Genomic DNA, 24,473 nt, shown 5'->3' on the forward strand with positions numbered 1-24,473 from the left:
TACAATTTATGTGGATTACCCTGTCGTTGAGAGAGAACTGCCCCAACGCTCACCTCTGAAGCGTCCACCTCCACCACTAAGGAGATAGTGGGATCTGGGTGTTTGAGCAATGGGGCAGATGTGATGGAAGGCCCCGTAGGCTGCTGGACTCCACACCAACCTACGGGGACCACCCTTGAGGAGAGAGGGGCGGCGACAGAGCTGAAGTTCATGATGAAACAGAGGTAGAAGTTGCAAACCCCAAAAAACGTTGTAATCCCTTTATGGTGGTTGGGACTGGCCGTGACCACATCTACCTTCTTGTCATCCATCCTCAATCCCTGCGGGCTGATTTGGTAGCCTAAGACGGAGACCGCCTTCTGATGAAATTGGCACTTCTCAGTCTTGACGAACAGGTGGTTAGCCAGGAGGCGTCCCAGGACTGCTCGGACGTGAGTGATGTGATCCTCCAGGGTAGCCTAGTAGACCAGGATGTCATCGATATACACGACCACCTGGCGTCTGAGCAGGTCCCTGAACACCTCGTTAACGAATGCCTAGAACACTGACGGAGCATTGGCTAAACCAAATGGCAACACCAAGTACTTGTAGTGACCAGACATCGTGCTGAATGCAGTCTTCCATTCATCCCTCTCCTGGATGCAGATGAGATTGTATGCACTCCACAGGTCCAGTTCGGAAAAGGAATCGGGCCCCGCGGAGCTGTTCTATAGCTGCCGGCACCAACGGGAGAGGGTAATGGTACTTCATGGTGAATTCATTGAGTCCTCTAATCCTGCTTGGCCACGAATAAGAAACTACCCGATGCAGGAAAAGTGGACATACTCCACGGCCTGGGTCTCAGCCACCGACAGAGGGTAGATGCGTCTGCGCAGAGGGGCAGACCCTGCCAGCAGGTCGATGGAACAGTCCAAGTGGCAATGAGGAGGAAGACAAGTGGCGCGGGTCTTGGAGAATACATCCCGAAGGTCCTGGTAAACCTCCGGGGATGTTGGGCTGAAGGGCAACCATAGGACCCTCAACCGACATGGAACCACAGGGATGGGGAAAGCGAAGCAGGTCCTTCAGTATTCAGGTGACCAGCCTGTGATTCTCATCCTTGACCATGAGATGGTGGGGATATGGCGTTGAAGCCAAGCCAGGCCAAGGATGATTTTGTGAACTGGTGATGAAGGGGATGTTCTCCTGATGAATGGACTCCACGGTGAGGGTGAGTGGTTGGGTGATGGTTCAGGATCCTAATGGCCGACTATTGAGGGCTTGAACTGGGAAAGGATCGAGGGTATGAGATGTTGAGGCGGCAAGGGTCTGGTCAATAAAGTTCCCCGCGGCACCGGAATCCACTAATGCTGTAGACACAGTATGTGAGGGACAGTCAACTAGTATGAGGACGCCAAAAAGAGCATAGCAGAAAGTGATGAAGATGCCAACTGGACAACTTATTTGTATTGCTCTTAAATCTTTTTAATGACTTTTAATCTTATTAACACTTTGTTCTAGCTAGCTATTTGTGTAGGTAGCTATCAAGTAAACACAGGAGGAGAAACTGCCCCAGGAGGTGGAAGATCACATGACTGTCCCTCTGCTCTTGTGGATCCCGAATTGGGAAGTGCCGGACAACGCTGGAGCCCTCCTTGACCACAATACAGACAGAGCCCCAGCTATCTCCATCTGCGTTGCTCCACCCCAGGGAGGAGTGTGACCCCCTACCTCCCCCTACCTCCATGATCAAAGATGCACTTGAACCGAGCCATAAACCCCTCATATGAATCTAGCTTCTCCTCTCCCCCAAACGGTCGTGTCCCATTCCAACACCCACCTAGTCAGCAGAGAAATAACTGTAGCAACCTTAGACCTCTCGGTAGTGGGGCTCCCATCTGGTGTGTAAAGTAGAGGGAGCAGGTAGCAGGTAGCCACGACTTTTAGATGGGGTACTGTCATATTTATCCAGGAGGGACAAACGGGCATCGCTGACCTGAGAGGGTTGCTGAATGGGCTCTCTCAACTGGTTGTAGAGTATCCTCCGCTAGTTGACGACAACGCCTCCCGGGCATGTTCGAGACGTTGCAAACTGTGAAGAGCCTCTTCCATAGCCGTCCCAAGTTGTGCCCGCTGGTCATGGCGTTGACGTAGAAAGTATCCCTGCTCGTCGACCATCTGGGAGATATTCTGTTTCCCTGCTGCTTCAGTTGTTGGAGTCAGTATTCAGTAACATAAACGCTGGGAGTCAGAAGGAAGTGCAGGTGGTGAGTTTAATAAGAAATGGAACATTAAACAATATCACAAACACAAGTCGCATATAGACATGAAACATAAACAATACTGACTGGGGAAAGAACCTAAGGGAGTGCCAGGTGCTTGTAATGATTGATGCGAGGTCGAACACCGGAGGGGAGGAGCAGGAGTAGACGTGACAGTTACATTTTATGTAGGTTGAAATACTCAAGGTCTCTAAGTGAAAGACCAAATACTGCAGTATCATGATTAGAATAACTTAAGTTATATTTTTCAAGAATACATGGAATATATAATTAATTTAAAAGTAAAAAAGTTTATGTAGCAACATTCCTAGAGGTTATGATTATCTAGCTGTGAGAGATCTGTAAAATGTTATTATATTTCACCTTACTTTTTACCTGGGTCTCAGCCTGGGTACCAGTATTTTTAGCTAACATTCCACTGCTTGTTCTCCATGTCATGTGCCAAAGATGTTTAGCATGACAAGGAATGCAATGACGGCTAAACATACTGGCACACATAATAAGACTAGATCTCCCCCAAGTGGAGAAACAAATTATAGACGGTCAAGTTGTTGCGGAAGTGACAACCTTTCGGTAAACGACAGACAGCTAAATCGCTATCGTAAATGAAATTGTTGTCCACAAATAAACTGTAGAATAAAGACGTCGACGAAGAGGTAAAATACATAAAGCAGTATGAAATGTAGCCATGTTATTATAGTACTATACTTGCTTGCGTGTTGTGGGCTAGCTCTGACTACAACATCCTCATATCAAATGAGCCATACTGTCAGTTTATAGCTAGCTAACTAACGTTAGTAATTATCAGATTTACTAACGACTTCTCTGGCTATTTACATAGCTAACTAGCTGTTGAATAAAAACAATACAGTAAGCTGTGTTTCAGTCGCTGTCGTGTTATGAAACGAGCTTCCAAACTGCTTTACTGTAGCTAGGACAGTAACGTTAGCTAACTACAGTACTATAGCTTGCTAGCCTACGTATACTGTACAGATGGCTACACTCTTGAAACAAGCAATATTGGGGTTTTACATCGGTGTATGATATCTAGCCATCTTACTAGCTGTTATGTCAAGTTGATTCCATGCATTTTGGAATTGGGATATAGGAGGCTGAGTAAGCTAGCTAGTTTGGTAGAAGTAGGCCTAACAAATACATGACATAGTTAACGTTAGCTAACAAACATGTTTTTCTTAATTTGTGAATATCTGGCAACATCGATATCCATCCTCAATTAATTTACTACTGAATAACTGGTTGAACTGGTCAAACAACCCAGAAATGACAACCCTGGTATTTCCCTTTGTTGATGTAGCCTAGCTTATTCTGCTTTGTAGCTAAATTCACCCATCTTAATTTACAAGCTTGACAGTGTGTGAATTCTGTTGTGCTGTAACATGAATAACACGCATGGTTGTCTTAGTCGGGTTATAGTCCTATTATTTCCTAACAGAGAAAAAGGGCATGTCAATTCTCGGCAAAATATGCGTTGTCCGGGTTGGCTTTGGCATTTTGTGGAACTTGAGTTGATTCATATGCTACATGGCGTTGTCCTTGTATTCTGTGGTTAGACTAGCCTATAATTAGCAGGATCATAGTGTCACATGGATATGGTACAACATGTACCTGCCGCCTCTCCAGTGTTAGTGTCATTAACAGCACAATGTTATATAGGGCTGGTGCAGTGATTGGCTGGAGGTCTGATATGAACAGTGTGCCAATGAAGGGTGTGTACCAATGTGTTACTTTGAGGACTGTTGAATGTGAGAACTGGGCTGTTGTTGTGAAATATCGCTACTGCCTTTTGAATGTCACACTGTAGTGGAGCCATCTCTCCCTCTTCAGTGTGTTCAGCTACCTTCTCTACTCTTCCTCACCACACTGTGTCTCCTCAGGCTGCAGGTCCTAATGTGGAGGCAGAGCAGAACTTGCGTTGAGCACCTGCCTGTGTTGCCATGGGTTCACCCCCCTTGTTCCTGCTCCTCCTGGGCCTGACCCCTATGCTCTGCCTGACTGTTCATACCCTCCACACGTCTGCCCCTCCTGCGGCTCCTCCACCCTCCTGTGGGCCAGGCCAGTCCTGGGCAGTCCGGTTGCACACAGACTCAGAGCTGCTGGAGGCTGAAGGCTCCACCCTGCACGAGCTGGCCAGCATGGTGGCTGAGCAGGCTGGCCTGGAGAACGGGGGCCAGATAGGGCAGCTGGAGGGCCACTACCTGCTCTGTGCCGGCCCCGAGGAGGAGGGCAGACCGGGGGACGTGCTGGCAGCCCACCCTCATGTGCTCTGGCACTCCAAAGAGCAGGTCCTCAGCCGTTCCAAGAGGGCAATGGCCTTCAACGACCCCAGATACCCCTTACAGTGGCACCTGGTGAGAATTTGGCCTAATTTGTCTTTTAATTTCTCTTCAGAACTGTTTCATAGCTAAGCAACATTTAGATCTACTTACTGCACACTTATAGCCTATAGAAGATTCAGATCTACTTACTGGACACTTATAGCCTATAGAAGATTCAGATCTGTAAGAATGCACAGTACTTTTTGAACTGAGTCGCTATATGCCACGTTTATTTTCATTCTTAATTTGCAAACAATATCTTGGACTCGAACCTTTGTCACTTCCCCGCTCCTCTCCTCCTCCATCCACGCTTTCTTCCTCCTCCTCTCCACCCACCCGCAGCATAATGATGTCAGGGAGGGCATGGACATCAATGTGACTGGTGTATGGGAGCGCAACATCACAGGGACAGGGGTGACAGTGGTGGTCGTGGATGATGGGGTTCAGCACACCCTCCAGGATATTCAGCCAAACTATGTGAGTTTCATGCTGGCCACGTCTAGGCTGATTTTCTTTCTAGCTTTTTGCTGTTAAAAAGCATAAGATGACACACACCGCAAAATCTTTTGTAGAGGTTCTGACTAACAGAGATTAAACTATAAAAAGAAAGTAAGTAGCACACTCTAATTATACTCCCAAATATTTCATGGGTATCGCAACCAACGTTCCCGCACACAGTGCCTTCTTCAGTGTTAAGCACTGTGCTGAAACGTTGGTCGCGATACCCATAAAATATTTGGGAGTATAATTAGTAACTTTCTTTCTATCATGTCATCATCTAGTATGTTATTTTCAAATACGAATGTTCTCGTGCTTCATTCTGTCCCTTTAGAGTCCAGAGGGCAGTTATGACTTGAACTCCAACGACCCAGACCCCATGCCCCACCCGGACGCCCTCAGTGACAACCACCACGGCACGCGCTGTGCTGGGGAGATCGCCGCCGTCTCCAACAACAGCTTCTGTGCTGTGGGCGTGGCCTATGGCAGTAAAGTGGCAGGTACGTTGTGTGTTTGGAAAGCTTGGTTATGGTGACTGTCAGAAGTTTTTCCAGGGTTGTGTTCATTATTGCACACCGTAGCAAATAGTTTTGCATGGAAAATGAACATTTGTGTTGCTTATTGGACAAGATCATGTAGTCCCTCCCTGTTTGTCTGTTTTCTTTAGTTTTGTGCCTAGAGGGAAATTCAGACCCAAGTTACGTGCACATAAATGGAACTTTATTCACTTTTTATGCACTTTTCTCTCAACGAGTATTCTGATCTTTAACTTGAGCATCAGGAAACGCATGTGACAGCCAGCTAAACGTTTGGGGTGGATATCATAAAAATTGAGGTGGCAGAGGTGTATGCCGTATTCTGACCTTGACTTAATTCCCTCATAACTCCACCACCTTAACGCGCTAGGAAGCCATGAATAAGGTCGAGCACCTGTATGTTCAAAGTGGAAAAACATCTACTATTTCCGATAGAAATAACACATGCATGGTAATGTAGAAGTTGATAAGAGCTAGGTAAATGAGTAATCTGTTTGGAGAAGGGGTTTGTAATTTCAAATAGCAATTGTTTTAGCGTATTTTTCCTTATGATCTCTAGAGACGAATGTGAAACCAATCATGGAAGATAACAAAATAATATCAACATGACATTTTACAGTGCATTCAGAAAGTATTCAATTAAAGTCTTTTTTCCCTCATCAATCTACACACTACCCCATAATGACAAAGTAAACACAGGTTTTTAGATATGTTTGCTAATAAACAAAATAATTAAATACTGAAATAACCTTTTACATAAGTATTCAGACCCTTTACTCAGTACTTTGTTGAAGCACCTTTGGCGGTTACAGCCTCAAGTCTTCTTGGATATGACGCTACAAACTTGGCACACCTGTATTTGGGGAGTTTCTCCCATTGTTCTCTGCAGATCCTCTCAAGCTGTCAGGTTGGATGGGGAGCGTTGCTGCACAGCTATTTTCAGGTCTCTCCAGAGATGTTCGATTGGGTTCAAGTCCGGGCTCTGGCTGGGCCACTCAAGGACATTCAGAGAATTGTCCCGAAGCCACTCCTGCGTTGTCTTGGCTGTGTGCTTAGGGTCATTGGCCTGTTGCAAAGGTTCACCTTCCAACAGTCTGAGGTCCTGAGTGCTCTGGAGCAGGTTTTCATCAAGGATCCCTCAGTATTTTGCTTTGTTCATATTTCCCTCGATCCTGTCTAGTCTCCCAGTTCCTGCCGCTGAAAAACATCCACACAGCATGTTGCTGCCACCACCATGCTTCACCGTAGGGATGGTGACAGATTTCCTCCAGATGTGCCGCTTGGCATTCAGGCCAAAGAGTCAAGTCTTGGTTTCATCAGACCAGATAATCTTGTTTCTCATGGTCTGAGAGTAATTTAGGTGTCTTTTGGTAAACTCCAAGCGGGCTGTCGTGCCTTTTTAATGAGGAATGGCTTCTGTCTGGCCACTCTACCATAAAGGCCTGAATGGTGGACTTCTGCAGAGATGGTTGTCCTTCTGGATGGTTCTCTCATCTCCACAGAGGAACTCTGGAACTCTGTCAGAGTGACCAAGGCCCTTCTCCCCCGATTGCTCAGACTGGCCGGGCGGCCAGCTCAAGGAAGAGTCTTGGTGGTTCCAAACTCCTTCCATTTAAGAATGATGGAGGCCACTGTGTTTTGGTACCCTTTCCCAGTGCCTCGACACAATCCTGTCTCAGAGCTCTACAGACAATTCCTTCAACCTCATGGCTTGTTTTTTTGCTCTGACATGCACTGTCAACTGTCTGACATTATATAGACCGGTGTGTGCCTTTCCAAATCATGTCCAATCAATTTAATTTACCACAGGTGGACTCCAATCAAGTTGTAGAAACATCTCAAGGATGATCAATGGAAACAGAATGCACATGAGCTCAATTTCGAGTCTCATAGCAAAGGGTCTGAATACCTATGTAAATAAGATATTTCTGTTTTTTATTTTTAATACATTTTACAACAATTTCTAAAAACCTATTTTCGCTCTGTCATTATGGGGTATTGTGTGTAGTAGATGAGGATTTTCTTTTATTTCATTCATTTTAGAATAAGGCTGTAATGTAACAAAATGTGGTAAAAGTCAAGGGGTCAGAATACTTTCCGAATGCACTGTATACAGTGAAGTAGGCTATAAATAGCTGTGCCATTATTCAGAATTTTATTGTATTTCCTCAAAATTTGCAGGAATGAAATGGATACCGAAGCTATAGGGTTATGTATCACCAGACCTACTGAGTTGGTGTACTGTGTGCGCTCTAGAATGTTTTAATTATAAGCACAGGTTTTTATTTTATTTGTATCATGCTAAATATTAGCCACTATCGGTAGCCACCGTCAGTAATTCCCACATGCATTTTATAACAGTCACTTTAGTGTCAGTTTTCTTCAATTTGTAGCTTACATTTTGCATCATTCCATTCCGTTGACCTTTCTTTCCTCTGTCACGTCCGTGTAGTTGTTTCTGAGGGTTGCTAGCAAGTGTGGAACATATTAGGCTAACGTTGTGCAATAATTTGGCACATGTTAGCCTATTTCAGGGTTTCCCAAACTCGGTCCTCGGGACAAGGGGTGTACGTTTTGGTTTTGCCTAGCACTACACAGCTTATTAAAATTATCAAAGCTTGCTCATTCGTTCATTATTTGAATCAGCTGTGTAGTGCTAGGTCAAAAACCAGAAGGTGCACCCCTTGGGGTTCCTGAGCACCGAGTTTGGGAAACTCTGGCCTATTTGAATCATTATGGAACTCATACCACAGCCTGGTGCACAGTTCACGACGACTGGATCGTTATCATACAGTTCCATGATTAGTAGAGTAGATTTTATAGGACTATTGTTCAACCCCTATTGTGCACTTTTCTCACCTTCCAATATTTTATGGATTGCACAATTGAATATGGCAACATTCAGGATGAATCAAACCACTGTATTTTTCATTCATCAATATATTTTGTGCGTAAAGGCTCCAGACCATGATTTATAAATACTTTCCTAACCCTAAATTATCTACAAGATTAGAGTATTTTAAAATCAACCATTTGTTGCGGAGACAAATATGCATATATTTAGATGTCTTTCTTTTATCTATCCCTAGTATTCTGAACCCGTTCTCTCTATATATATTATATTGTCAGTCGAGAATTCAAATTAAAGGTACACCGAATTTAAACGGATGGCTTTAGATAAATGTACTGAAAACCCCATTGACTGAAAACTCCATGAGGAAATCTGTTGGCCAGCAAGTGTGAGGGTTTTCAGCAGTTTAATTAAATATATTCAGTGCGCATAATATGCCTCTGCCAAAGAGCTCCTTGCGCACCTGCATAAGGTAAGTCTGAATACCAAATACTGAGATGTGCTGAAATCAAAATATGTAGGAAAGGCATACATTTCCTAAGTCTGAATCGGGCCCCTAGTGAATACAACCTTGGTCTGGTCAGGTGCTGAGAAAAATCTCATGGCCCTAGTTAGGTAGAGGGTGCTATGACATTCTTATGTTTGAAGTCCTTTCTTCACGTCATGTTTTGTGTGTTCAGGTATCAGAGTCCTGGATGGTCCACTCACAGACAGTATGGAGGCTGTGGCTTTCAACAAGCACTACCAGATCAACGATGTCTACAGCTGCAGGTACAACAGTGTACAGCTCAGCCTCACATGACTCTGAACATGCTTGGTTTGCTTATAATCTCAGCATAAAGCAAACTACTAACTGTAATATACAGCCAACCACAGCTCTAAGCATAGTTATAAAGATATGCCCTTCTCTCTTTCTCTCTCTAGATTAGATTCAGTGGCTGTAGGAAAAATATGTCTGATTCAACTGTTCTCTTCTCTTTCCTCCTCTTCCTCAGTTGGGGTCCTGATGATGATGGCCGCACTGTCGATGGACCACACCCCTTGGGCAAGGTTGGTTTGGATACAACATGCGTTACTACACACAACCCATTTCTAACACGAATTGCCAGTCCTGGTCTCTTTATAGAAATGCATTATGAGAATGCATTTTTGCACCAGCAGAGGGCAGTATACTGTTGCACTCTACAGGGTACAGTTTGTGAGTGTCTTATGAGACCAAAAAAATAAAAAGAACGTCCCTCACACGTACAGACACACACACACACATTCTGAATCGAGACAGAGTGTCTGGCTTTTTCTGGTCATGTTCGTTGCCTAGGTGTTCCTCACTCTCAATGTCTTTGGCAGGCACTGTGGAAATGAATCAGAACTACCAAATCCCCTCAGCCAGTCCTCATGGTCTAATAGAAATTCATGCTAGCTGCGGCTTCCAGTTTTTCACAAACCTAAGAATGGAGGTATACACACATAGTGATCATATAGTTATAGGATTATAGTGACATACACTGACTATACCAAATATTAGAAACACCTTCCTATTATTGAGTTGCACCCCCCTTTTGCCATCAGATTAGCCTCGTTGGCCCATGTCGACTCCAATGCTTCCGACAGTTGTGTCAAGTTGGCTGGATGTCCTTTGGTTGGTGGACCATTTTTTTATTTTAATGTGTTTTTTGTTGTACTTTTTACCCCTCTTTCTCCCCAATTTCGTGATATCCAATTGGTAGTTAGTCTTGTCCCATTGCTGCCATTCCCGTACGGATAGGCGAAGGTCGAGAGCCACGCATCCTCCGAAACATGTTCCTGTCAAGCCGCACTGCTCCTTGACACACTGATCGCCTAACCCGGAAGTCAGCCTCACCAATTTGTCAGAGGAAACACTGGCGACCGTGTCAACGTGCATGCGCCCGGCCCGCCACAGGATTCGCTAGAGCAAGGACATCCCGGCCGGCCAAACCCTCCTCCAACCCAGACGACACTGGGCCAATTGTGCGCCGCCTCATGGGTCTCCCGGTCACGGCCTGCTGTGACACAGCCCGGGATCAAACCTGGATCTGCAGTGACACCTCTAGCACTGCGATGCAGTGCCTTAGATCGCTGCGCCACTCAGGAGGCCCGGTGGACCATTTTTGATACACACAGGAAACTATTGAGTGTGAAAACCCCCAGCAGCGTTGCAAATCTTGACATAAACTAGTGCGCCTGGCACCTACTACCATACCCTGTTCAAAGGCACATAAATCTTGTCTTACCCATTCACGCCCTGAATGGCACACATGCACGATAAATAACTCAAGGCTTAAAAGGCCTCCTCCCCTTCATCTACACTGATTTGAAGTGGATATAACAAGTGACAGCAGTAAGGGATCATAGCTTTCACCTGGTCAGTCTATATAATGGAAAGCGCATGTGTTTTGTATACTCAATATTGAATATTCAGGTATGACTAGGCCTGAGAATGCTGCTCACCAATGAGGACCCTTGTTAACCATTTTAAAATGTTGCTATATACTCTGGTTGGCTGTATAAGTCTACAAGAAGTTACTAGGCGTGACTGAAGCGAATGTTTCCTTGTTTTGTCTGTAGGCGGCGCTGCAGCACGGAGTGATTGCTGGCAGAAGGGGCTTCGGCAGTATCTTTGTCGTCGCCAGTGGCAACGGGGGCCAGTACGAGGACAACTGCAACTACGATGGCTATGCTAACTCAATCTACACTGTTACCATTGGTCAGTGAATAGGAGCAATGTTGTCTGTCTCTGTGTGTGGTGGTGAGTGTTTTCTAATTGTGTGTGTGTCTCTTGTAGGAGCAGTAAATGAGGAAGGGAAGATGCCATTCTATGCTGAGGAGTGTGCCTCCATGTTGGCTGTCACCTTCAGCAGTGGGGGCAGAACGCTACGCAGTATTGTGAGTCTGTACTAGTAACAAACACACACCATTTAGGGCGTTATCACACAGTTCTGAGTTATAGTTTGAATCAGAGTTCGATTATATGTTGTATTTTTTTCATTTGGTCCGTTTGGTTTCACATCGCCAAATGTCAAGAAACATAACCTGTGTGTCCCAAACTTCATATTACTTTCGCTTTGGTCTTCCAACAACATGCGGGACTAAACAGTGCACTAGTCACTAACTATTTTCCATAGCCTATAGCCCCCTCCCCTCTCCCCTAATCCGCATCAGATGCAATCATAAATGTGCTGCTACTCGCAGAATGTTTCAGAGATACCAAGTTAAAGTACTGTGATCATTTCATCAAATGCTCTCAGTCAAACAGCCAATAATACTGCGCACCTCTGGTTCTTTTCCTGTGTTTGGTCCGGACTGCATTCTCACCTGCAGTGAACTGCACCACGGTACCAATGGAATCCCCCTTACAAAGACTGGTTGTGCCTTGTCCCTTAAGACATAGATTATTGACGTGGAAGTTAGACAGTGGGATATTGACAGATGATACTGTGCCAGTCAGACATCTTTGAATGAAGCAGAGAGGACACATTGATGGCTAGTGAAAACAATCTTTTGGGTGCTAAGTCCATTGTTGATATAGTCTCAGAACGTTTTGCATGTCAGCAATCAAGTTTTCAAGATACATAACTTTCAAAGCACAGAAATACAGTTGGTATGCTGCATTTTGCATCATGAGATGCTGTGTTTTGAGCGAGGGCAAAGGAGAGGGTTTTAGGAAGCTAGAGAGGAGATCTGTAAGGCAAATCTCTGTTTGCTGCTGTTTGTTGCCATCTCCTGGGTAACATGGTTTGGCCGGGTGATGTAAGCCCCGGGTTAAAACCATCAAACTCTCAACTGGCATCCGTGACTTCCTGAAAGGCCAAATCCACCACTTAACACCAGGCCAAGTGGTTTTAGGGCTAGGCTCTAGCTCTTCTACCCTGTCGCACGAGTGCTCTGCACATACTGTGTGTATACCACATGGCACCCTATTCCCTATATAGTACACTGCTTTTGACCAGTAGTGCGCTATATACGCAACAGGGTGACATTTGGGATATAGCCACTGTATCCACCCACCAGCCCAACTGCCTCTAGCTGCCATGTGCTATGCTGCAGTGCCACCACTGCTATGCACCATTCCCTCATCACATTGACAACACATGGGTCCCATTTGATGTTGAGCAGTGCTGCAGTCTGTGAGCTCTCTTCTCCGCTCTGTGCTTTCATGGCTTTGCTTTAAATGAGAGAAGGCGTTCTAGTTGACATATGTCTGTGGATTCTTCCTCCGTCCCTTTCCCTCCTCAGCAGAGAGGCTGCATGTCGTCTTCCCGTCAGACTGTCTCTCCTCTCGGTGTCCGACCAGGCCCGTCGTCACCTATGATCAAACACCCCTAGCTGTATGTCTGTGTCACCAACGCTCCAGAGAGGTCCCTTACTCCTCTGGAAGACAGACTGTTTAGATGGCACTGTTTGGATCTGTACTACAATTCTGCGTCCCAAATGGCTCCCGATTTTATTTTTTTATTTTTTTTGTCCTTTTTTATAGTACATTATATATTTTATATTATTTTGACATGGAGTCGATGCTGAGACCAAGGTCTCTTTTTCCAGATGAGGCCTGTATAGCACCACATGCACATCACAATACCATAAACACATTAAACTACACATTCATATACACATTATCGTACACGAAAAGCCAAACACAATCATAAGAAGCAGACACATTCTTCAGTGAAAAGGTTCCCTAACAACCTGAAATGCCCTAGAGGCACCAATTCCTCCATTTTGAAAGTGTATTGTAGATCGTTCCACCCGTAAGGTGCTAAACAACAACTCCGTAGAGATGGAAGGGATGTCCAGAGTTGGCCAGCTACTTTCTGATACAAAATGAAATGTGTACTGAACCTATTGCCCATAATAAAGCGCATAGCGCTATGATAAACTGCATCCAATGGCTTCAATACAGTGGCAGCTGGATCCATATAAACGTGTATACAGGTCATTTGAATGCTGCGCACCTCAGCACATACCATTGTCATGCATATTATGCTCATAAGCTAGTACATATGCAACAATACACCCTATACTCTAACCCAAAACTACACACATCACAGAGCTCATACGTTATTCTCTCTTTGTTTACGTCAAATATTGAACCCATGACTATCCAGGGTATTTCCCACTGAAGTCCAATAGGGAATAGGCTCTCATTTGGGACGCAACCATAGTAATTTCTCTCCATTTGGAAGGGCTGTGGGATCTATGCTAGTATGCAGGTCTGAAATGCTTGAGCATGTCGGTGATCATTCAGTAAGGCTGAAACAGTGTCTATAGAGCCGGTAGAAATACATGTGAAGCGAGAAAATGGCATCTTTATCTGTTACCTCTCCCCCCCCCCGGCAGAGATCATGTTTACCAGTGACTCCATCAGCAGCCTTTTTCTCCCTGCTGTCTCCCTGTCCCTGTATTCCTATCAATCTCTCTCCCTCCTTCACCACTTCCTGTCTGTCTGTTTTAGCACTTCTCTCTACTTTTCCTCCACCTTAAGACCCTCCATCTCCAACTCTCTCCATGTTTTATTTTCCTCCCTAGCCGTCGCATAGCTCTTTACCACTGGCTGTTTGTGAGAGTGTTTTGTCTGCATGCATGTTTGACTATTCTGTCTGTCTGTGTGTGTGTACTGTGTAGGTGACGTCAGACTGGTCACTGCAGCAGGGCACGGGCTGTACTGACGGGCACACGGGCACCTCGGCGGCGGCACCCCTGGCGGCTGGCATGGTGGCTCTGATGCTGCAGGTCCGGCCCTGTCTCACCTGGAGAGACGTGCAGCACATCATCACCTACACAGCCACACAGGTACAACCTCTATGACAACAGACTGACGTCACCACCTACACAGCCACACAGGTACAATCTCCATGACAACAGACTGACGTCACCACCTACACAGCCACACAGGTACAACCTCCATGACAACAGACTGACGTCACCACCTACACAGCCACACAGGTACAACCTCCATGACAACAGACTGACGTCACCACCTACACAGCCACACAGGTACAATCTCCCTGACAACAGACTGACGTCACCACCTACACAGCCACACAGGTACAATCTCCATGACAACAGACTGACGTCATCACCTACACAGCCACACAGGTACAATCTCCATGACAACAGACTGACGTCACCACCTACACAGCCACACAGGTACAATCTCCATGACAACAGACTGACGTCACCACCTACACAGCCACACAGGTACAATCTCCATGACAACAGACTGACGTCACCACCTACACAGCCACACAGGTACAATCTCCATGACAACAGACTGACGTCACCACCTACACAGCCACACAGGTACAATCTACATGACAACAGAGTGACATCACCACCTACATGTCCTCTCAAGCACACTTCACAGTCATGCAGACATACAGTGAGCTCTAAAAGTATTGGGACATTGACATACTAACCTCTCCCCATTACAATAACAGGGGAGGTTAGCATTTTTGGGGGGTATGATATTTGTCCCAATACTTTTGGTCCCCTAAAATGGTAGGATTATGTCCAAACAGTGCTCTGGTTTCTAAGTGGTTCAACCGATATGGATGAAAATGCCCTCCAATGAAAGCTGACAGTCTGGTATCATTTCAAATCCAGAGTGCTGGAGTACAGAGCCAAAGGAATAAAACATTAGTCACTGACTCAATACTTCTGGACCTCACTGTATGACTCCCCTTTATGTACTGTATCATTAATCACTGCTACACAGGCACATACCGTTCCTAATTGTGTGTGTCTGTAGTATGATGTGCAAGGGGACTGGAAAATCAATGGAGCGGGCTTCCACCACAGTCACCAGCACGGCTTCGGCCTGCTCAACGCCTGGCGGCTGGTCAACGCTGCCAAGGTACCACTCCACCTCACCCACTCCCTTCCTAATGTCTCAGCAGCACACTAATGTCAAGCTTTACCAACTACACTACTGACACTGTTAGGAGTGGTAGGGATTTTCTTTCAGCTAATTCAATATTCTGCTCATTTAAAAAAGACTGAAGGTATACATGTGAAAGTTCTTTGTTTTGTGCGTGTGTATTAATCAGGTGTGGGAGATGGTGCCGTTCCTAGTGTCCTATCAGAGCCCAGTGCTGAAGGAGGAGGAGCTTATCCCAGCCTATCCGGGTCAACTCAGCCTAACCTGGAACGGTTGGTAGAGTTTGTGTGAGAGAGAGCGAGAATGAGCAAGCGAGTCTGAATATTTGCTGTTTCTCTTCTCTCTGCCAGTGCTCTCCAGAGAGACCCTCCCAACAGGCAATCAGCAGTCTGCCCTTATTAGGCAATGTTCTTCAGAGTCTCTCTGTCACTGGGCACACTGACTAAACTATTGGAGAGAGAACACATCCCTACGTTCCCTCTCTCTCCCTCTCTGACACACACAGTGTCACAGCAGAGATGTCTGTATTCCTCCTCCCTCCCTCTCTCTTCTTCCCTCCTAGCCCAGCGTATGCAGCCTGTGTGTTGCCTGTTCTGTGGTCAGCAGCAGAGCCAGAAGCACCTTTTCCCTGCTGCAGCACAGCCGTGTGTGTGTGTGTGTGTGTGTGTGTGTGTGTGTGTGTGTGTGTGTGTGTGTGTGTGTGTGTGTGTGTGTGTCCAGTCTTACGTGACTAGGGTTTCTAAGGTCAAAGCAGAGGAAGAGTTGCTGACAAAGGCTAAATGTTTTAGTTACATGTTTTAGTCCAAGTGAGACATGCGTTTTGAAGCAATGAAATTCGAGATGTAAATCGACTTTGTATTTATACATGGAAATTATATTTCCATTCATTGAAAAGTAAGCTAGTTTTGGTTATTCTCAACGATACATGAAGCAGGTTGTTATGTTAAACTACTCTATCGCTAGGCTATTTGTTGTCCTTGTTGCTATGTGTTTTGGCCGGTCCATTAGCTTAAGGTCCAGTACGATCACTATTTCCTTCCCATGTGAAAAGGGAAGACTAGAGTGTTCAGTCTCAAACGTTGGATTCCCAAAAGATAGGCGTGTGTTGTTGTTGAAAAGAAACGCCATTGTTAAAAACGTCTTAAGATGTTTGTCAGGAGAGGAATGTATGGGGTGCATGCCAGGCCAACGTTGATTAAAACCTCTGCCATTCAAACTGTGCATCCCAAATGGCACTCTGTTCTTATAGTGCACAAAGGCTCTGATCAAAAGTCATGCAAATATCTAGGGAAAAGGGTACCACTTGGGATGCAGCTAAAATCTCTGGCTTATTAATCTTCTCGTGTGTGTGTCGGAGAGGGAGAGAACAATAGAAGCAAAGCATAGCCATTGTGTTGATTTAGCTTCATTGAGTCTATTTTATGCAGACTTCGATAATGGTGAAAAAGATTCTATCATTTCAGAGCTTGGAGCATTTGAGTTGCAACAAGTTTGTGCATCATTTAATATGAAACGTGTATGAAAAGGCAGTAACACACTCTTAAGACACATCAGTTGGGATTATGTGGGTGAAGAGTGAGATTCTCATGACAGGTCACTGTCTGTGTGGGAGGGTCTCTGAGGAACTCTTACCAGTCCAGTCCTGTACGCTTGGAAGATGATTTGGACTCCAGGAAGAGTCCATACTCCCCCCCCCCCCCCCCCCCATCCATCCTGCTACCCCTATACACTCTGCCCCTCTCTCTGCACCCTTTCACCACCAGTCTCTCTTCCTCCACACCTTTGTATATCCCTCCCTCTAGCTCTCCTTCCTTGGCCTGGGGAAGTGTTTTTCCCTATATGGTAATGTAGCATTAAGGCCCATTAGCAAACAGGGGGTGAGGAAATGCCAGTGAATTACAGTACGCTGCAGGTCAGGGATCCAGAGAGAAAGGGAGGCTCCGCTGCGAGGGACTACAGGTCTGTCTGCTCTTTGCATGTTCTACAACTGAGACATATTGACATATTGTATTCCTCTGGGGGAATTGGCTGTAGAATATCAGCAAGAGAGCCATTGCACAGTGGATGGTGTAGTGACAATGTTAAAGGCTTCGGGGGGAGATTTGGGTGTAAAAGGAGACCATTCAGACAGCAGTCATCAAGTTCCTAAAATGTATTTGAATGTCCCAACAGGCACCTGATACAATTGCTAAAACAATATATAGTCATTCTGAATGAAGAAGACAGGCCTCATTACAGACACTGGGTAATATGAGACTGATGACACTTTCAACAGCATTCAATTAAACATGAGGACAGTGATGCATTATCTTGAACAGAGGCGAAAACAAGGTTGCAGGTGTCTGGGACAGACGCATATACACAGATCTTATCTCATTGGGAAAATACAGTTTCACACTAAATGGAATGGCCTTAGATGGCCTTTAAGTAAGATTGGACCTATGGGCAACCAGAGTAAAGGTCATCCGACCCTTTACTGTTTTATATGTAGTTTTCATTGGCTTCTCTGTTCTTCCCCTCACTCTGCCATTCCTATAGAAAGACACACAGTCATTCATTAGGATCTCTGTGCTCCTCTCACCCCAGTCACTGCAGCTGACCTCAGGCAGTCCGGGATGCAGACCTTGGAGCACGTGTCTGTCACCTTGACGATGGTCCATACTCGCCGCGGCAACGTGGAGATTGTACTACTCTGCCCCAGTGGCATGACCTCACTCATCGGGGCGCGCCGTACTCTGGATATGTGAGTTTGCGCACGCACATAAATTGAATGTAAAGCTTATTAGTCGCGTACACAGATTTGTATAATGTTATCGCAGGTGCAGCGAAATGCTTGTTTCTAGCTCCAACAGTGCAGTAATAACTAGGGATGCACGATATATCGGTGAACAAATCGGAATCGGACGATATTAGCTAAAAATGCCGGCATTGGCCTGATGTCTAGTTTTACGCCGATGTGCAAAACCGATGTCAAAGCTGACGTGCGTACCTATATAACGTAGGTACATGACATAATGATGCCACGTAAAATTTTGCGCTACACGTGCAACACAGCATTCCTAACCTAGCCCACAATGTCTGCTGTGTGGATCGAGCAGTCAACAAGTTGAGCAGTCATTTGAAAGAGTAAGAACATTTCAGCGAGACAACTCAAAGGCTGAATCCATTAACGGCAAGATGATGGAATTCATTGCTCTTGACAATCAACCGTTTTCTGTCGTGGGTGAGGTTGGCTTTTGCCGACTGGTCGAGCACCAGTACACACTACCTAGTACTCTATTTTTCAGATGTTTCCCTACCGGAGTTACACGGTAATAGTGTCACTGCTAAAAAAATAAAAAATGCTATTAGCTTCACGACTGACGTTTGGACCAGCGATATCAACCCCATGAGTCTGACAGCACAGTGGGTCGTCAAGGATTTTGTATTCAGGAGGTCGTATTGCATGCTCATGAATGTGCTAGTTGTCATACCGCTCCTGCCATTTCAATGGCATTTGAGAACATGTTTGAAACTTGGAAACATGAACACACTAGCTAGCTCCATTTGAACAACTGACTTGAGAAATAAGCTCATCAACTGCGTCTGCAGCAGACGTGATACCCTCTGTCAAGGCATTGAAACGCCTGCTCAACAAAGCCTTTCGATGGCGTTCTCTCTTTACTGTGTCGCCACCATGCTCGATGCCATGTACAAGGACCACTACTTCGATGCAGACAAGAAACAGGGTTTACATGAAATGTTACATACACAGCTGGACAAGATGGAAACGGACACAGTGACAGTGTGCACCGAGGAAGAGAGGCCACGGACAGACAGCTGAAACTTCACTGCTTGACATGTATGATGAAATCCTGGTTGAGAATGAAACGACTGAACAAATGAACAACGAAACAGCACAGTAAGTGAAAGAAATGGGTTTTGATTATGTTTTACTGGTAATGGGGACATATGTAAATGTTTTTTTTTGTTGTGTGTGTGTGTAACCTTTATTTTACTAAGCAAGTCAGTTAAGAACAAATTCTTATACAACGACGGGCAAACCCGGACGACGCTGGGCCAATTGTGCGCAGCCCTATGGAACTCCCAATCATGGCTGGATGTGATACAGCCTGGATTCGAACCAGGGACTGTAGTGACACCTCTTGCACTGAGATGCAGTGCCTTAGACAGCTGCGTCCATGTGTGTGTTAACTATTTAACTGCACTAGAATGCTTAAAAGGCCGCCAAAATTTTAAATATCGGTTATCGGTATCAGTTTTTTGTTTTGGCAAGGAAAATATTGGTATCGGCCAAAAATGTAATATCGGTGCATCACTAGTAATAACAGTGCACACACAGACACTATATATTCAAAAGTATATGTGGGCACACCTTCAAAGTAGTAGATTATACTATTTCAGCCACACCCGTTGCTGACAGGTGTATACAATCGAGTACACCGCCATGCAATCTCCATAGACAAACATTGGCAGTAGAATGGCCTTACTGAAGAGCTCAGTGACTTTCAACGTGGCACCGTCATAGGATGCCACCTTTCCAACAAATATCTGCCTTGCTAGAGCTGCCCCGGTCAACTGTAAGTGCTGTTATTGTGAAGTGGAAACATCTAGGAGCAACAACGGGTCAGCTGTGAAGTGGTAGGCCATACAAGCTCAGAATGGGACTGCTGAGTACTGAAGCGCGTAGCTCATAAAAATCAACTGTCCTTGGTTGCAACACTCACTACTGGGTTCCAAATTGCCTCTGGAAGCAATGTCAGCACAATAACTGTTCGTTGGGAGCTTCATGAAATGGGTTTCCATGGCCAAGCAGCCGCACACAATCCGAAGATCGCAATGCCAAGCGTTGGCTGGAGTGGTGTAAAGCTCGCCGCCATTGGACTCTGGAGCAGTGGAAACGTGTTCTCTGGAGTGATGAATCACGCTTCACCATCTGGCAGTCCGATGGACGAATCTGGGTTTGGCGGATGCCAGGAGAACACTACCTGCCCGAATGCATATAGCTAACTGTAAAGTTTGGTGGAGGAGGAATAATGGGCTGGGGCTGTTTTTCACGGTTTGTGCTAGGCCCCTTAGTTCCAGTGAAGGGAAATCTTAACGCTACAGCATACAATGACATTCTAGACGATTCTGTGCTTCCAACTTTGTGGCAACAGGTTGGGGAAGGCCCTTTTATGTTTCAGCATGACAATGCCCCTGTGCACAAAGCAAGGTCCATACAGAAATGGTTTGTCGAGACCGGTGTGGAAGGACTTGACTGGTCTGCACAGAACCCTGACCTCAACCCCATCAAACACCTTTGGGATAAATTGTAACACTGATTGCGAGCCAGGCCTAGTAGACCAACATCAGTGCCCAACCTCACTAATGCTCGTGGCTGAATGGAAGCAAGTCCCTGCAGCGACGTCCTCTCCAACATCTAGTGGAAAGCCTTCCCAGAAGAGTAGAGGCTGTTATAGCAGCAAAGGGGGAACCAACTCCATATTTATGGCCATCAATTTGGAATGAGATGTTCAACAAGAAGGTGTCCACATACTTTTGGTCATGTAGTGCATACTGATTTTAGTTTGACATTTTATTCACTTACTCGAAAAGAAAATTGCACAACATATGACGTTCTTGCCTCTGTCCTTTTGTGTGTTACTCCAGGGACACCTCCGGTTACTCAGACTGGACGTTCTCCACTGTACGCTGCTGGGGGGAGAGAGCCGAGGGCCAGTACAGGCTGCAAGTCTCTGACCACAGTAAGGACCAGTCTTTGTCTGTCTGTCATTCACCTGTCTGCCACTGACCACTACATGACCCCAGCTACAGTATGAGCTCTCTCCTGCTCATTCATCATCTCCCCCCCTCTCTGTCTTTGTCCCTTTTATTTTAGAAGACCCTGGGTTGACCCTGGGCTCTCTGAAGCACTGGAAGCTCACTCTGTATGGCTCCTCTCTGTCCTTCGAAGAGGTCAAGGAGAGACAGAGGTCAGGAGACACATCACTGTTAAAACAGCAGCCTGGATTATATAAATAGAACATATGTGTGATTCTATTTATTATGCGTTTCTGGATGCTCTATTTTTAAAGGAAAGTGATGTTTTGTCATTGGTGCTCCCTTAGTGGATGTGAGCATTGATTTGGTTGTGTGTTTTGATTGACAGTGTAGTGGAGGAGGCTATGGGGGGGCAGTATCTGGACAGCACTTTCTCCCTGCCCTGTCCTGCAGGCATGGACATCCCCTCTGAGACGGTCAGCCCGTTCACCTCCAAGAGCCTCAAGGTATGTTACACACACTCACACAAAATAAATATGCCTCATTTTATAATTTCCTCCCCTCACCCATCACCATGTCTCTGTGTAGTCTCTGCTACTGCTGGGCTGCTTTGCTCTCTTCTGGTCCCTGTACTACACCCTGGAGGTGACCCTGGCCAACCTGGACTTTAGGGGGCTGTGTCGGCGGGGCAGGGGGACGCGGGGCTCCCGCGGGGGCCGGGGGAGAGGCACTGGAACTCTGGGGGACAGCTCTGAGCTGGAGATGCAGAGTGTGTCGGACTCAGAGTACAAGGTGCCCTTCATCACTGGAGATGCTGCCACATAACACTGGAGAAAACCTCTGTCCTTTCTCCTTACGACATCCCACCCGCCTCTCATCAGTCTGGGCCTGGCGCCAGTGGGGCCAACTGAACTGATCTGGAGACTGAACTATGTGGGCTGGAACTGTGTGCTCACTGGCCAACCCATTGCTCTCCAAGCCTGTGGCCTTTTATCAGCGTTGCAGTGCCCCATGTGTGTGAATAAGTGTACTGCGGTGGATTAACCTAAACCCCCTGGATCTCTCAGGACCCTCCGGTCTCGCCTAGCAGTGCTATAGAGGTGGTAGTTTGGCTTGGTCTTTGGGTTAGAGTATGTATCACTAGTTTGGTTCAATCCCTTACCTGGGTCTTTTAGTGTGGGACTAGGTGTGCCGGACAACCAGACAGAGCATCACTCCTGGGGCGGTTTCCTGGACAACCAGACAGAGCATCACTCCTGGGGCGGTTTCCTGGACAACCAGACAGAGCATCACTCCCGGGGTGGTTTCCTGGACAACGATTAAGGCTAATCTTGGTCAGGATTAGGTTTAGTCTGGGTTTATGTCAGACTGCTGTGTATGTGAATGTGTTTTAAAATGTAAATGGTGTTTGGTTTTGAGGATGTGTGTGAGTGATATTGCTCTTGATTATGGTTACTTTTTAAGTTATTTTTTTAAATTAAAGGTGTTACTCATAGGATTTTATAAAAATGTTGCATTGTAATTTCAGAAAATGTCCATAATACACTGTGTACAAAACAAACACCTTCCTAATATTGAGTTGCACCCTCCCTTTTTTCCCTCAGAACAGCCTCATTTTGTCGGGGCATGGACTCTACAAGGTGTGAAAAGCATTCCACAGGGATGATAGCACATGTTGATGCCAATTATTCCCACAGTTGTCAAGTTGACTGGATGTCCTTTGGGTTGTAGAACAAGTTGCTTTCGGTCCACCAGCTTCAAACAGCTGTAAAAAAAAAAGTTATTATTGAAAATAGATTTTGCAACGATTTAGATGGTACAATGATTCCCAACACTATTCAATGCTTTTTTTCGCACATAAACTGAAATTGAGCGAACAGTGTAGAATTTGAGCAATTTCCACTAGATAAGACAGAACAGCTTTCCTATTTTAACAACAGATACCGTTCTGGTGGGAGAATATCACAGCCAATCACAACACTAGCTGCTAATATAATACTTTGAAACACTATTAGCGACAGATATTTTATGGACATTTTCTGAAATGACAATGCAAAAAATAAATCCTATGTGTAGAAGCTTTAAAGCTACAATATGTAACTATTTGGGCGACCTGACCAAATTCACATAGAAATGTGAGAGATATTTAATTCCTATTGAAAGCAGTTTAAGAAACAGTAGATCTGTTCTGTGTGCTATTTCAATGCTTCCCGTTCTGAAGTTTTGTTTTTGCTTCTTTTGCTTTCGGTTTTGTACACCAACTTCAAAAAGCTGAATATACAATATTTTTGGTTATGGAAAATATATTTCACAATGACTTAGATGGTACAATGATTCTCTACACAATGACTGTTTTGTCAAACTGAAATTAGGCCAACTATTCTAATTTTAGCAAACAGGAAAATGGTGGAGCGATTTCTGCATAGTGCACCTTTTAACTTAATTATTTTGTAAACAGACCTCCCGTTTGGGTGTGGTGGTTTTGGGATGTTATTTTGTGCAGACTATATACATTTTTCTGGTACTTGAACTTGATTTGGGATCTGAATGTGGGGTTGAATGTGTTTTTAAATTTTTTGTATCAACTGTAATATGTTACAATCATCAATATTTCAGAGTTTGATTTTTTTATGAACTGAAACAAAGATTTTATTTGTATTTACTGGACTAAACTGGAAGCCTGTTCTGCTGTGCAAGTCACAGCTTGACTGAGTAAAATGAATTGGGATTTTCAGGCTGGATCATTCCCATAATTTCCCTTGAAATCAAACCAGTGGAATTTAGGACGAAGTAAGTATTTCAAAATCATTCTTGAGTCCCACTATTGCCGGCGTGTTTTGGATTTCTAACCCCTTTTTAAACATTGTCTGACCTACAACAGCTGGGTTGTTGCGTTAGTCTGTGTGATTAACGGGGGTTGAGCTAGAGTGGTGTTTGAGACAAGGGTGGATCCCGAGAAATGGTTATTCTCAAAAACGTGTGTAAAGTCCGAACGGTTTGAGCTACAAAACATTATGACCATTTATTAAAAGCGGACCCTAGTCGTTAGAAGGCAAGAGGTTCTTCTACATAGAAGATTATTGGAAATCCCAGGACATAGTGTCTTTTAATACTGTAATAAGCTCAGTTGCTGTCAAACTCTAAACTCCACACAATTGTCACTGACTAATTGGATATTCATTTCCCACCGAGCAAAAAAAATTGTGTACTTACAGCATACTTAAATTCATTTTTTTGCTTAGCGGACCTTATTTGTGCATTGATATTTGTCAATAAAACTCATGGATGCAAGTATTTATGTCAAATAGTTTTTTCTACTTGAAGCCCTGGTTG

General features: G+C 45.1%; 1 protein-coding gene across 1 annotated transcript; it reads left to right on the top strand.

Annotated features, from left to right (window-relative positions):
• The first annotated feature begins 2,772 nt into the window (after positions 1-2,772).
• Positions 2,773-24,431, top strand: LOC106580820 (proprotein convertase subtilisin/kexin type 7). Its single transcript, XM_014162280.3, has 16 exons — positions 2,773-2,917; positions 4,157-4,630; positions 4,940-5,074; positions 5,430-5,595; positions 9,163-9,253; positions 9,478-9,532; positions 11,069-11,207; positions 11,286-11,386; positions 14,123-14,290; positions 15,249-15,353; positions 15,547-15,649; positions 17,964-18,120; positions 21,030-21,124; positions 21,259-21,352; positions 21,529-21,646; positions 21,729-24,431. The coding sequence occupies exons 2-16, from the start codon at positions 4,217-4,219 to the stop codon at positions 21,963-21,965; spliced, it is 2,178 nt and encodes a 725-aa protein (XP_014017755.2). The 5' UTR covers positions 2,773-2,917; positions 4,157-4,216; the 3' UTR covers positions 21,966-24,431.
• The last annotated feature ends 42 nt before the right edge of the window (positions 24,432-24,473 follow it).

This window comes from Salmo salar, chromosome 20 (genome assembly GCF_965601325.2).
Source record: "Salmo salar chromosome 20, fSalSal1, whole genome shotgun sequence".
NCBI classification, from domain to species: domain Eukaryota; kingdom Metazoa; phylum Chordata; class Actinopteri; order Salmoniformes; family Salmonidae; genus Salmo; species Salmo salar.

Coding starts and splice junctions, on each gene's coding strand:
- LOC106580820 (XM_014162280.3), top strand. CDS start 4,217: ATGGGTTCACCCCCCTTGTTCCTGCTCCTCCTGGGCCTGACCCCTATG. Junction 18,121..21,029: donor GCGCGCCGTACTCTGGATAT/GTGAGTTTGCGC, acceptor GTGTTACTCCAG/GGACACCTCCGGTTACTCAG. Junction 21,647..21,728: donor TCACCTCCAAGAGCCTCAAG/GTATGTTACACA, acceptor GTCTCTGTGTAG/TCTCTGCTACTGCTGGGCTG.